A 13,833-nucleotide genomic window follows, 5' to 3' on the forward strand; every position below is an offset into this window, starting at 1 on the left:
TGTGAGATGCAGAGTAAGTAAACGGATGATCTACGCATGTGTGGTTCCCACTGTGAAGCATGGAGGAGGAGGTGTGATGGTGTGGGAGTGCGTTGCTGGTGATTTATTTAGAATTCAAGAGACACTTAACCAGCATGGCTACCACAGCATTCTGCAGCGATACGTCATTCCATCTGGTTTGTGCTTAGTGGGTCTATCATTTATTTTTCAACAGGACAATGACCCAAAACACACCTCCAGGCTGTGTAAGGGCTATTTGACCAAGAAGGAGAGTGATGGAGTTCTGCATCAGATGACCTGGCCTCCACAATCACCTGACCTCAACCAAATTGAGATGGTTTGGGAGGAGTTGGACCGCAAAGTGAAGGAAAAGCAGCCAACAAGTGTTCAGCATATGTGGGAAGACTGTTGGAAAATCATTCCAGGTGAAGCTGGTTGAGAGAATGCCAAGAGTGGGCAAAGCTTTCATCAAGTCAAAGGGTGGCTTGATTCTTTGAAGAATCTCTAATATAAGACATATTTTGATTTGTTTAATACTTTTTTGGTTACTTCATGATTCCATATGTGTTATTTCATAGTTTTGATGTCTTCACTATTATTCTACAATGTAGAAAATAGTAAAAAATAAAGAAAAACTCTTGAATGAGTAGATGTGTCCAAACTTTTGACTACTGTATATGCGTCAGCCTACTAATTATAAAATTGTAAAATAGACCCTATATTATTTAAAAATGTAAATCTCATTCGCTAGCCTATAATTGTAACTTTGTAGGACGCATATCCTGCACCTGCATTCCATGGTTTGAAGGAGGTCCAAAATTCCAGTCCATATAATACAATACAATTACAGTAATAGGCTACAGTCCACACTGAAAAAGATTAGGCTACTGGAGCTTGTTTAATGTATTCATCCAAGAGAGCATAGCTACTACTTTGGGCTTTTATGTTTTTCTGTCGTGCGTAATGTGCGGTAGCCTATATATCGTATTGGATAATGGCACAATCATTTGGGCTTTTTTGGGCTTGGGATCATAAAATGTCTTTAAATTAGGGCTCATCAGGCTGCGTCAGGCTTTAACTTTCATGCGATCAAAGCTCTAATCAAATCCAGACATATGTACAGTATATTTCTTACAGTATATGCTTGAGAATGACACTTCCAGTTTTGCCGGTTTACCCGTGCAAAAAAGTGATTCATTCTTGGAATGGAACATTTGTAAAATACTGGGGAAATATTCAACCCTTTTTTTCTTGTGCCTCTCCTCTTCCCTTTTCAGTCGGGGGATAAGAAGTTGGCCCAGAGTGCTCAGATGTACCACTACCAGCATCAGAAACAGCAGATGCTATCCATGGAAAAGTGAGCTCTAGTCCTCCTCCTGTCCCTTTCGGTCTCTCTCTCCCTTTCTCTCTCTCTCGACATCTCCCCCAATTCAGTTCCATTCAAATATGAATAAACACACATTCATCCTGGTGCATTCTGTTGTTTCTCAGTCATAAATCGGAACCGAAGGTCGCTGACTCAGAAGTCACATCAGATGAGGAGGAAGTGGACGGAGACTTCACTGTGTACGAGTGCCCTGGACTGGCACCGGTGGGTCTGCTACGACACACACACACACACACACACACACACACACACACACACATAACATATGCACACAAATTATTGTTTAATACACACTATTCACAATGATGATGACTTTGTTTGTGTTAGGCTTTTAACAGCAATGTTTTTGCTTCATTGCAGACTGGAGAGATGGAAGTGAAAAATCCTTTGTTTAACGACTCTACCCTACACTACCAAGGGAATCCCAAGTGAACCCCATAGATTTTCATGCCTGCACACACACACACACACACACACCATTTCTTGTACTCTGGAAAAAGAGCACGTGAACTCTCCGATCTCAGAACTGGATGGGCTTTTATAAGAGGAAATGAAGAGGCAGGAGGTTGACAGATGTATGAAACTCAACATATATGTCTCTAATGGCACCCTATATAGTGCACTACTTTTGACCACAACCCTATGGGTCCAGGTGCTATTTGGGATGTAGACAACCTTCCTGTATCCTAGGACTTGGTCACTAGTAGGGTGTTTCTATCATACAAAAGTCCTAGTCCCCTGTACTTTCCAGTAAAAGACAGTGTTCCTTTTGAATATAATTTGTTGTTTAATGTCTTTGCACCTTTCCTTGGTCTTTTAAGCTTGTTTGTAATTTAATCTCACAACGAGAACATTACTATGGGAAACAAGTGTTTACATTGCCAAAGCAAATGAAATGGACAACAAACAAAAGCGAAATAAACAAGGAAAAGACAATCAGAAATGAACAGTAAACATTACTCACAAAAGTTTTTAAAGAATATAGACATTTCAAATGTTATATTATTGGCACAGTGTTGTAACAATGTCCAAGTAATTGAAGTATGAAAGGGAAAATAAATAAACAGATAAATATAGGTTGTATTTACAATGGTGTTTGTCCTCCACTTGTTGCCCTTTTCTTGTGGCAAAGGTCTCAAATCTTACTGATGTGGTGGCACACTGGTATTTCACCTAATAGATGTGGGTGTTTTATCGAGATTGGATTTCTTTTCAAATTCTTTCTGGGTCTGTGTAATCGGAAGGAACTATGTCTCTCTAATATGGTCATACATTTGGTAGGAGGTTAGAAAATGCAGCTCGGTTTCTCTCTCTTAGAATTAGTGTTTCAATTGCTCGCCTTTGTAATGTCCGTTATTATCTCCCAAAGCCACTGTTTGTTTGTGGTACAATGACCTAACATATATATATAGATATATAGCACATAGAACACAAATATGTGCAGACACACACACACATCAATTCATAATATAACAGTCCCTTACTCTATTAGCCATGCATAGCTAGTAGCTAACCCCAGAGCATTATACTGTAGATACTGGTACACATGAAGGGTTTTTCAAGAAATGTGCTTGGCATTTGGCTAAGGAGCAAGAGGAACACAAGGGGAGACTGTCATGATATACTGTGATATAATCTTTTAAGTACTATTTTATGGATGCAAAAAAATGTATGTCACACATTTGTGATGTCTGTCTATTCGTATCTTCCAAAAACAGGGTTTAGGATGAAGTTCTTGTCATTTGGTGGAGCAAATTTTAACTTGTTAAATCAATATTGTAGATTTAAGAAAGTATATTGGAAAATGTAGTACCAGATTTCTCATGTGTGGTTTGATTCCGACATGTTTGAATATGATAATAACTTTGATTCGACCTCCTATGTGTAACTGGAGGAGACATGTAAATTGATATGTACACACTTGTATGAATGTCTATAGGATTGACGGTCGGTGGTGGATGTCACTATCTAGTATTGTTTCTCTCTTTTATCCCTGTCAGTTCCAACCCTGGTGTTGCAAAATGTGCATAGAAAGAGTGAAACTGTTCACTTTTATATATTTGTACATGCAGGCCTAGCATCTGAATTAAATGTTTTTACCTCAAGTGAAGCTTGCAAAAGGACAATGCATAGCATGCATCTCTGTCTCGTTATCTTTCTCACTCCTCTCCTGTCTCCTCTATCTTGCTCACTCTCTCTGTCTCTCTCTATTCAATTCAAAGGGCTTTATTGGCATGGGAACATATGTTTACGTTGCCAAAGCAAGTGAAATAGATCATAAACAAAAGTGAAACAAACAAAAAGTTTACACTCACAAACGTTCTAAAGGAATAGAGACATTTCAAATGTCATTATGGCTATATACAGTGTTGTAATGATGTGCACCTCTCTCTCTCCTCTCTACTCTCTCTCTTTCCCTCTTCTGTATCTCCCTCTCTCTGTCATCCCCCTTCCTCCCTCCTCTCTCTCTCAATTCGATTCAAAGGGCTTTATTGGCATGGGAAACGTATGTTTACGTGAAATACTGTAGATACTAAATCAAAAATGTATTAAAATTACAATCACAAAAGTTTCAAAGGAATAGAGGCATTCCAAAGGTCATATTATGGCTATGTACCGTGTTATAACGGTGTGCAAATAGGTAAATTACAAAAGGGAAAATAAATAAACATAAATATGAGTTGTATGTACAATGGTGTTTGTTCTTCACTGGTTCACCCTTTTCTTGTGACAACAGGTCACAAATCTTGCTGCTGTTATGACAAACTGTGGTATTTCACCCAGTAGAGATAGTGGGGTTTTTAGTGTTTTTTTTAGATTGACATGACATCATTCTTTTACACCTGTGGTTCATATCCATCATGAACTACACAGACACGTATAGTCATCTAGCTCTATTCATTTACATTTTTTCTCTCCAGTTTCTTGTAAGCTGATCAACTTCCTTTCTGATGAAAGTAATGCAGTTATGAGTACACACACCAGATTCCACAGTGTGAAGTCGTAAAGTATATCAGTGTTAAACCCATCACACCCATTCACTCATATCTCTCTCTCTCTCTCTCTCTCTCTCTCAATTTCAATTCAAGGGGCTTTATTGGCATGGAAAACATATGTTTATATTTCCAAAGCAAGTGATATAGATAATAAACAAAAGTGAAATAAACAACAGTAAACATTACACTCACAGAAGTTCCAAAAGAATAAAGACATTTCAAATGTCATATGTCTATATACAGTGTTGTAACGATGTGCAAATAGTTCAAGTACAAAAGGGAAAATACAGAAACATAAATATTGGTTGTATTGCTAATGGTGTTTGTTCTTCACTGGTTGCCCTTTTCTTGTGACAACAGGTCATACATCTTGCTGCTGTTATGGCACACTGTGGTATTTCACCCAATAGATTTGGATTTGTTTTGGAAATCTTTCTGGGTCTGTGGGAAAAATGTGCCTCTAATAACATTTGGCAGAAGGTTAAGAAGTGCAGCTCCACCTCATTTTGTGGGCAATGTGCACATAGCCTGCCTTCTCTTGAGAGGCAGGTCTGCCTACGGCGGCCTCTCTCAATAGCAAGGCCATGCTCACTGAGTCTGTACATAGTCAAAGCTTTCCTTCATTTTGAATCAGTAATAGAGGTCAAGTATTCTGCCGCTGTGTACTCTGTTTAAGGGCAAATAGCATTCCAGTTTGCTCTATTTTTTGGTAAAATCTGGTTGGGTCTAATTGTGTTGCTGTCTTGGGGCTCTGTGGGGTCTGTTTGTGTTCGGCCAGGACCAGCTAGCTTAGGGGACTCTCCTCGAGGTTAATCTCTCTGTATGTAATGGCTTTGTTATGGAATGTCTGGGAATCGCTTCCTTTTAGGTGGTTGTAGAATTATCACGCCCTCTCCCTTTCCCTCCCCAGCGCTTGATGGCACCGGTCCTGGCAACCATCATTACGCACACCTGCTCCCCATCGTTACACACACCTGGACTTCATCATCACCTTGATTACCTTCCCTTTATTTAGCCCTCAGTAGCCTCAGTCATCAGACAATATTGGTTTGTTTTCACATTCAGTACGCTACTCATGGTTTGTTCATCTGCTGTGGCTTATTATTTAACTCTCTGATTCCTGACTCACTGCGTATGAATTTAACAGCTCTTTTCTGGATTTTGATAATTAACGGGTATTGTCCTAATTCTGCTCTGCATGCATTTTATGTTGTACACTGAGGATGTTTTTGCAGAATTCTGCATGCAGAGTCTCAATTTGGTGTTCGTCCCATTTTGTGAATTCTTGGTTGGCATGGGACCCCAGACCTCACAACCGTAAAGGGCAATGGGTTCTATAACTGATTAAAGTAGTTTTAGCCAGATCCTAATTGGTATGTCGAATTTGATGTTCCTTTTGATGGCGTAGAAGGCCCTTCTTGCCTTGTCTCTCAGATCGTTCACAGCTTTGTGGAAGTTGTGGTGCTGATGTTTAGGTCAAGGTACAGTGCCTTGTAAAAGTATTCATCGCCCTTGGTGTTTTTCCTATTTTGTTGCATTACAACCTGTAATTGAAATGGATTTTTATTTGGATTTCATGTACTGGACATGCACAAAATAGTCCAAATTGGTGAAGGGAAATTAAAAAAAATGACTTGTTTAAAAAAATATATATAAAAAAATGGAAAAGTGGTGCGTCTGAGTGTGAAATCTGAGTGTCCCATGATTTGTCACATGATCTCAGTACATATACACCTGTTCTGAAAGGCCCCCGAGTCTGCAACACCACTAAGCAAGGGGCACCGCCAAGCAAGCGGCACCATGAAGACCAAGGAGCTCTTCAAACAGGTCAGGGACAAAGTTGTAGAGAAGTACAGATCAGGGTTAGGTTATAAAAAAATATCTGAAATGTTTAACGTCCCAAGGAGCACCATTATTACATTTTTTTTTTTAATATGGCACCACAACAAACAAACCTGCCAAGAAGGCTGCCCACCAAAACTCACGGATCAGGCAAGGAGGGCATTAATCTGAGAGGCAACAAAGAGACCAAAGATTACCCTGAAGGAGCTGCAAAGCTCCACAGAGGAGATTGGAGTATCTGGCCAAAGGACCACTTTAAAATAAAAAAATAAGCAAACACGTTTGGTGTTCGCCAAAAGGCATGTGGGAGACTTCCCAAACATATGGAAGAAGGTACTCTGGTCAGATGAGACTAAAATTGTGCTTTTTGGCCATCAAGGAAAATGCTATGTCTGGCGCAAACCCAACACCTCTCATCACCCCGGGAACACCATCCCCATAGTGAAGCATGGTGGTGGCACCATCATGCTGTGGGGATGTTTTTCATTGGCATGGACTGGGAAACTGGTCACAATTGAAAGAATGATGGATGACACTAAATACAGCGAAAGTCTTGAGGGAAACCTGTTTCAGTCTTCCAGAGATTTGAGACGGAGACGGAGGTTTACCTTCCTGCAGGACAATGATCCTAAGCATGCTTTTAAAGCAACAGTCACGTGGTTTAAGGGGAAACATTTAAATGTTTTGGAATGGCCTAGTCAAAGCCCAGACCTCAATCCAATTGAGAATCTGTGGTATGACTTAAAGATTGCTGTACAACCAGCAGAACCCATTCAAACTTGAAGGAGCCTGAGCAGTTTTGCCTTGAAGAATGGGCAAAAATCCCAGTGGCTAGATGTGCCAAGCTTATAGAGACATACCCCAAGAGACTTGCAGCTGTAATTGCTGCAAAAGGTGGCTCTACAAAGTATTGACTTTGGGGGGGTGAAAAGTGCACGCTCAAGTTTTCTGTATTTTTGTCTTATTTGTTTGTTTCACAAAAATATTTTGCATCTTCAAAGTGGTAGGCATGTTGTGTAAATCAAATGATACAAACCCCACAAAAATACATTTTAATTCCAGGTTGTAAGGCAACAAAATAGGAAAAATGCCAAGGGGGGTGAATACTTTCGCAGGCCACTGTAGGTATGTTTTTTTGTGTGCTCTAGGGCAACAGTATCTACATGGAATTTGTATTTGTGGTCCTGGAATACCTATGTGAGAATGCTGTTCATCGACTACAGCTCAGCATTTAACACCATAGTACCCTCCAAACTCGTCATTAAGCTCGAGACCCTGGGTCTCGACCCAGCCCTGTGCAACTGGGTCCTGGACTTCCTGACGGGCCACCCCCAGGTGGTGAGGGTAGGTAACAACATCTCCACCCCGCTGATCCTCAACACTGGGGCACCCACAAGGGTGCGTTCTCAGCCCTCTCCTGTACTCCCTGTTCACCCATGACTGCGTGGCCATGCACGCCTCCAACTCAATCATCAAGTTTGCAGATGACACTACAGTGGTAGGCTTGATTACCAACAACGACGAGACGGCCTACAGGGAGGTGGTGAGGGCCCTCGGAGTGTGGTGTCAGGAAAATAACCTCACACTCGATGTCAACAAAACAAAGGAGATGATCGTGGACTTCAGGAAACAGCAGAGGGAGCAGCCCCCTATCGACATCGACGGGACAGTAGTGGAGAAGGTGGAAAGTTTTAAGTTCCTCGGTGTACACATCACAGATAAACTGAAATGGTCCTGAAATGGTGTATGTGACAAATAGAATTTGATTTGATTTGGCAACTGGACCTTTTTAGTAACACCGTTATTTTTGTTTACTGAGATATACTGATCTAGGTTCTGCTGAAGGCCCTCCTTGGTTGGAGACAGAACCACCAGTTCATCAGCAAACAGTAGACATTTGACTTCTAGTAGGGTGAGGCCGGGAGCTGCAGACTGTTCTAGTGCCCTCACCAATTCGTTGATATATGTTGAACAGGGTGTGGCTTAAGCTGCATCAGTGTCTCACCCCACTGCCCTGTGGAAAGAAATGTTTGTTTTTTGTCAATTTTAACTACACACTTGTACATGGATTTTGTACATGGATTTTATACTGTTATAATGTTATACTGTCGCCTACGGGCACAAACCCACTGTCACTGGACCAGACAGGACTGGGAAAAAAGTGCTCTTCACTGACGAATCACGGTTTTATCTCACCAAGGGTGATGGTCAAATTCGCGTTTGTCGTCGAAGGAATGAGCGTTACATCGAGGCCTGTACTCTGGAGCGGGATCGATTTGGAGGTGAAGGGTCTGTCATGGTCTGGGGAGGAGTGTCACAGCATCATCAGACTGAGCTTGTCGTCATTGCAGGCAATCTCAACACTGTGTGTTACAGGGAAGACGTCCTCCTCCCTCATGTGGTACCCTTCCTGCAGGCTCATCCTGACATGACCCTCCAGCATGACAATGCCACCAGCCATACTGCTCATTGTGTGCGTGATTTCCAGCAAGACAGGAATGTCAGTGTTCTGCCATGGCCAGCGAAGAGCCCGGATCTCAATCCCATTGAGCACGTCTGGGACCTGTTGGATCGGAGGGTGAGGGCTAGGGCCATTCCACCCAGAAATGTCCGGGAACTTGCAGGTGCCTCGATGGAAGAGTCGGGTAACATCTCACAGCAAAAACTGGAAAATCTGGTGCAGTCCATGAGGAGGAGATGCACTGAAGTACTTAATGCAGCTGGTGGCTATACCAGATACTGACTGTAACTTTTGATTTTGACCCCCCCTTTGGTCAGGGACACATTATTACATTTCTGTTAATCACATGTCTGTGGAACTTGTTCAGTTTATGTCTCTAGGTTTGCTGAAAATAAACAAAGTTGACAGTGAGAGGACGTTTCTTTTTTTGCTGAGTTTATATAGGGAAGGTAATCAGGGAAGTGATAAAGTCCAGGTGAGCGTAATGATGGTGACAGGTGTGCGCCATAATGAGCAGCCTGGTGACCTAGAGGCCAGAGAGGGAGCACACGTGACAGTACCCCCTCCGTGACGTGCGGCCCCTGCTGCAGGACGCCAACTGAAATGACGATCCCGGGGATCAGGAGCGGACCGGTCACCTCTGCTGAGGCATCGGGAAACCTGTCAGTCCGGCTAAGGCGCGGGAGCATGGCGACCTAGAGTGCCGGAAAGCGCATACGTGACGGTATCCTCGGTGCGTTCGACTCCAGCCTCAGGACGCCAATCAAAGGGACGATCGCTGGGATCAGGAGCAGACCGGTCACCCCTGCTGATGTGCGGGAACCTGTCGCCGACTGGTGCGCAGGAACCTGACAGACAGGCTGAGGCAGGGGAGCCTGGCGATCCGGCTGAGGCGTGAGAGCCTGACGAGCCGGAGGAAGCAGGGGAGCCTGGCGATCCGGTGAAGGCATGAAAGCCTGACGAGCCGACTGTAGCAGGGGAGCCTGGCGATCCGGTGAAGGCATGAAAGCCCGACGAGCCGACTGTAGCAGGGGAGCCTGGCGATCCGGTGAAGGCATGAAAGCCTGACGAGCCGGCTGTAGCAGGGGAGCCTGGCGATGACTCTTTGTGGTGTTTGTTTAGTGTGTTACAAATTTCCCAGAAGTGGTTAGATTCTATGGAATCTGTAATTACATTGAGCTGATTTCTGACGTGCTGTTCCTTCTTTTTCCGTAGTGTATTTCTGTATTGTTTTAGTGATTCACCATAGTGAAGGCGTAGGTCTCTATGTTTTTGGTTGGATAGGTTTCTCAATTTCTTTCTTAGGTTTTTACATTCTTCATCAAGCCATTTGTCATTGTTTTTCATTTTCTTAGGTTGTCTGCTTGAAATCTTTTGATTTGATAGGGAAGCTGAAAGGTAAAATATACTGTTTAGGCTTTCTACTGCCAAGTTTACACCTTCACTATTACAGTGAACTGTTTTGTCCAGGATGTTGTCTAAAAGGGACTGAATTTGTTGTTGCCTAATTGTTTTTTGGTAGGTTTCCACATACTTTCCTTCCATTTATAGCGTGTCTTAATATTGTGCAGTTCCTTTGGCTTTGACGCCTCATGATTGCGTATTGCTCTGTTCAAGTAGATTGATTTTGCTGTGATCCGATAGGGGTGTCAGTGAGTGTAAACGCTCTGAGAGACTCTGGGTTGAGGTCAGTGATAAAGTAATCTACAATACTACTATATCTCTCAAGTATGTTACTCTTTAAAGGACTGAAATGGACTCCGCACAAAAAGGCCAAATTAAGCTGTGTGTGATTGTATATAGGATTGTAAATAGGATGAAGAGGAGGATGGCTGGAGAGGGAGGGGCTGGGAGCTGGGGATAAGACAACTGAGCGTCCCCATGGCGGGATGAATCGGTCATCCAACTTTGTCTTACTATTTATGTATTGTATAACATCACACACCACACCCAATAAAAAACTGTTTCACTAGTTCTCATCTTTCATCACCATTTTTTATCATACTTTCTATGACACTTCTCAATTCTCTTTGGTGGACAAGGATGACTGTGGTCATCTTTGGTCTTCAACCGTCTGCCCCTCAACTTTTCTGTGTGTGTGTGTGTGTGTGTGTGTGTGTGTGTGTGTGTGTGTGTGTGTGTGCGTGTGTGTGTGTGTGTGTGTGTGTGTGTGTGTGTGTGTGTGTGTGTGTGTGTGTGTGTGTGTGTGTGTGTGTGTGTGTGTGTGTGTGTGTGTGTGTGTGTGTGTGTGTGTGTGTGGGGAGGGGTGGGGAGGGGATGAGGGCTCTTGTAACTGTTCCCATTGAGCTGCCTTCCGAGGGCTGTTAAAGCCCATTGTCCTCGTGGACGGTGGTAGGGAGGCAGCTATTGGTCAACTGCTGAAAGTTTGCGATGGGTGGAGGGATGGTGGTGGGTGTCAAAGGCAGGGCCGTTAGGGAGAAAATCAAAAAGCCATCAGTCTTGTTTGTGGGGGAAGGTAGGCGGCAGGGGGGAGGTGGGCAGACTGTGGAGTAAAACTGGGGGTTTACTATGGGTGCTATAGGGAGAAGGCTCAGGAAAACTCCAAGGCCTAGTTGTTGTATATAGGCTTAAACTAAGGTTCATTCCTGATCAAGAAAAACTCCTGGCCTGAATAAGAAGTTATGTGTATATACAGTACCTATACACCATCCCCCTGTGATGGCCTGGTGCATAGTGACTTCTTAGACACCCAGGACAAATAAACAAGTGTTTCTGGGCAAGCCAATCTGTATGGGGTGGCAGGGAGCCTAGCGGTTAACATTGGGCCAGTAACTGAAAGGTCGTTGGTTTGAATCACCAAGGTGAAAAATCTATCAATGTGTCCTTGAGCAAGGCACTTAACCTTTGTCTGCTAACTGACAAAAATGTATGAAATCTCTCCACTGATGGAGTCAGAAGGGGATGATGGCAATATAAACAAATATTCAAGACAAACTAAAGTATTATGGCAATGAACTTAAAGCATATTGGTTTAAATGGTTGAAGCCAGGCTGTACCGGTATACTCCATTGTCTCTCTCAGTCACCCTGGATGGGTCATTGGTGAGTGGTGACTGTGTGTCTGAACTACATTGTTTACACACACAGATATGTGTGACTCTCCCTTACACCTCCTTATGGCTGATAATGCATTACTTTCATTTAGAATACACTGTAGTACAGGGGGCTTATTTGAACATGGTGCAGACTCGATATGTCTGATTTGTCTCTGTGAGTGTTGAAGTGTACAGTACCATTAACCATCTTTACAGCTTTGACTTTTGGCTAATCCCTGATCACCCTCCCTCCCCCTCACTGTACCTCTTACCCCGTCCCACTTTCACCCTAAGTGTCAACGTTTAGCATGACAATTCCCTCCCAAGTCCATGGCACAGGACAATGCCAGTATCTGGAGTTTGATGTCTTTTAAGCATTTCACTGGCTCCTGTTGCCTCCAAGGTCCCCTCTCCCTGGCTTTGTAATAGGGCGAGATGGGGAGAACGAGAGAGCACCGCTCTCCTGGTTCAATCTGCCGGGTCAGTGTGTTTGAAGGTGGATAGGTTGGATAGAGAAGGGACACAATCATCCGGTAGTATTGAGTGGGATGGTGGTTTAGAATTCGAAACAAAAACGATGATAAAACATGCTATTCCATAACTGCCATAACTCTCGTGTCACATCAACCACCCACCCCATCAAATACGTCACTCTCTGGACTGTGGCTTGGTCGAAACCTTGGAGAGTGTTTGTTTCAGGGTAGGGGGTGGGTGTGTGTGGGGCGGAATCAAAGGGCTGCGACTTATTGTTCGTGTCTGTAAAGAAGTTAATGGTCGCGCCATCGCTACTCCGGGTCTGAAAGCCGCGGGGTGCCTCCGGGCCAAGTCGCACAATGACACCCCCACTCCGTCCCGTGGTGCGTCTTCCTGCCACAATCTGTACCAACGACTCGCTCTGGGGGTGCGCATCTGTATCGGTGCGATGGCGCTCCACTATTTTCAATACACCAATCAAGGCTATAGTAGAAGTTCACCTGGATGCTTTTAGTTGTTTTATGAAAATCCTCTGCGTTGTCTTGATTTTCTATGGGCAAAAATCGGCTTGTGTGTGTAAATTGTGCGTAAAGTTGTCACTCTTGGGCGAAGTTCAACCATTATGTGAATCATTCGTTTAGAGTTAATTGTCTACTTTGAAATGTCGTAAGACTGCTTCTAATTTATAGACTCACTGACTTCCCCCCCCCCGAAACAAGTCATTCTCAGTTTATCTCAGATATCCATGTAATTGCGCCATCACATTATAGGCCTTGTCTCTCAGCCAAAAGGATGGTCCAGATATTGTACAATTAGACAAAACATGAATCGAATGATTTAGCAGTTAACTTCACTAGGTCTATATCAAAGATAGACATATAACGCATGAGGGTCACATAAGGCCAGTGTGTTGTGTGTAGAGCTCAAAGAAAATGCGTTTAGAGTCAGTTATAATTTCCAATTAAAATATATATATAGATTCTCCTTCAACGATTTTATTGACATTTTATTTCAGAACCATGTAAAACACAATTGAAAATAGATAGGCCTATGCTATTTTGAGATTTTGATCGAATGGGATTCCTCTTTTAGACTAGTAAAATAGTTAACCAATAGCTAATAAGCTACCCGGACTATCTGCAGTGACCCTTTTTGCAATAACTCCTGTGACTCATCACATACGCTGCTGTTACTGTTTATCATCCTGTCATCGTTATTCATTGTGTATTTATTCCTCCTGTTATAATTTTTATATTTTGTTTTTCTCTCTGCGTTGTTGGGAACGCCCGTAAATAAGCATTTCACTGTTAGTCTACATCTGTTGTTTGCGAAGCATGTGACAAATAACATTTTATTTTTAGGTTATAGGCTAAGAAAAATGCATATAGGCCTACTAATCTTTCTATATTGCTTGATATTCTAATATAAAATAGATATAATGTGAGTGAAGCATGAAAATCGAGCATGATCAGCAAATTTCCCAAGACGTTGTTGAATTAAATGTGATTGTTGATTTGATCACAATTTGACCTATACATTCTTTCTAATGAGTAATAGTCAAAATATTTCATTCTGCTGTTTAAATGCATCTGGTTGCATGTATACCAAGGAAAGCTCG

General features: G+C 42.8%; 1 protein-coding gene across 1 annotated transcript in view; it reads left to right on the forward strand.

Annotated features, from left to right (window-relative positions):
- LOC120021674 (neural proliferation differentiation and control protein 1-like) overlaps positions 1 to 2,399 on the forward strand; it is a 38,651-nt gene extending 36,252 nt beyond the window's left edge. The window contains exons 7-9 of the mRNA XM_038965497.1: positions 1,278 to 1,357; positions 1,492 to 1,591; positions 1,748 to 2,399. Of these exons, the coding sequence (XP_038821425.1) occupies positions 1,278 to 1,357; positions 1,492 to 1,591; positions 1,748 to 1,819 (252 nt within the window). The 3' untranslated portion in view covers positions 1,820 to 2,399. The remainder of the gene's footprint in view (positions 1 to 1,277; positions 1,358 to 1,491; positions 1,592 to 1,747) is intronic.
- The last annotated feature ends 11,434 nt before the right edge of the window (positions 2,400 to 13,833 follow it).

This window comes from Salvelinus namaycush, chromosome 26 (genome assembly GCF_016432855.1).
Source record: "Salvelinus namaycush isolate Seneca chromosome 26, SaNama_1.0, whole genome shotgun sequence".
NCBI classification, from domain to species: domain Eukaryota; kingdom Metazoa; phylum Chordata; class Actinopteri; order Salmoniformes; family Salmonidae; genus Salvelinus; species Salvelinus namaycush.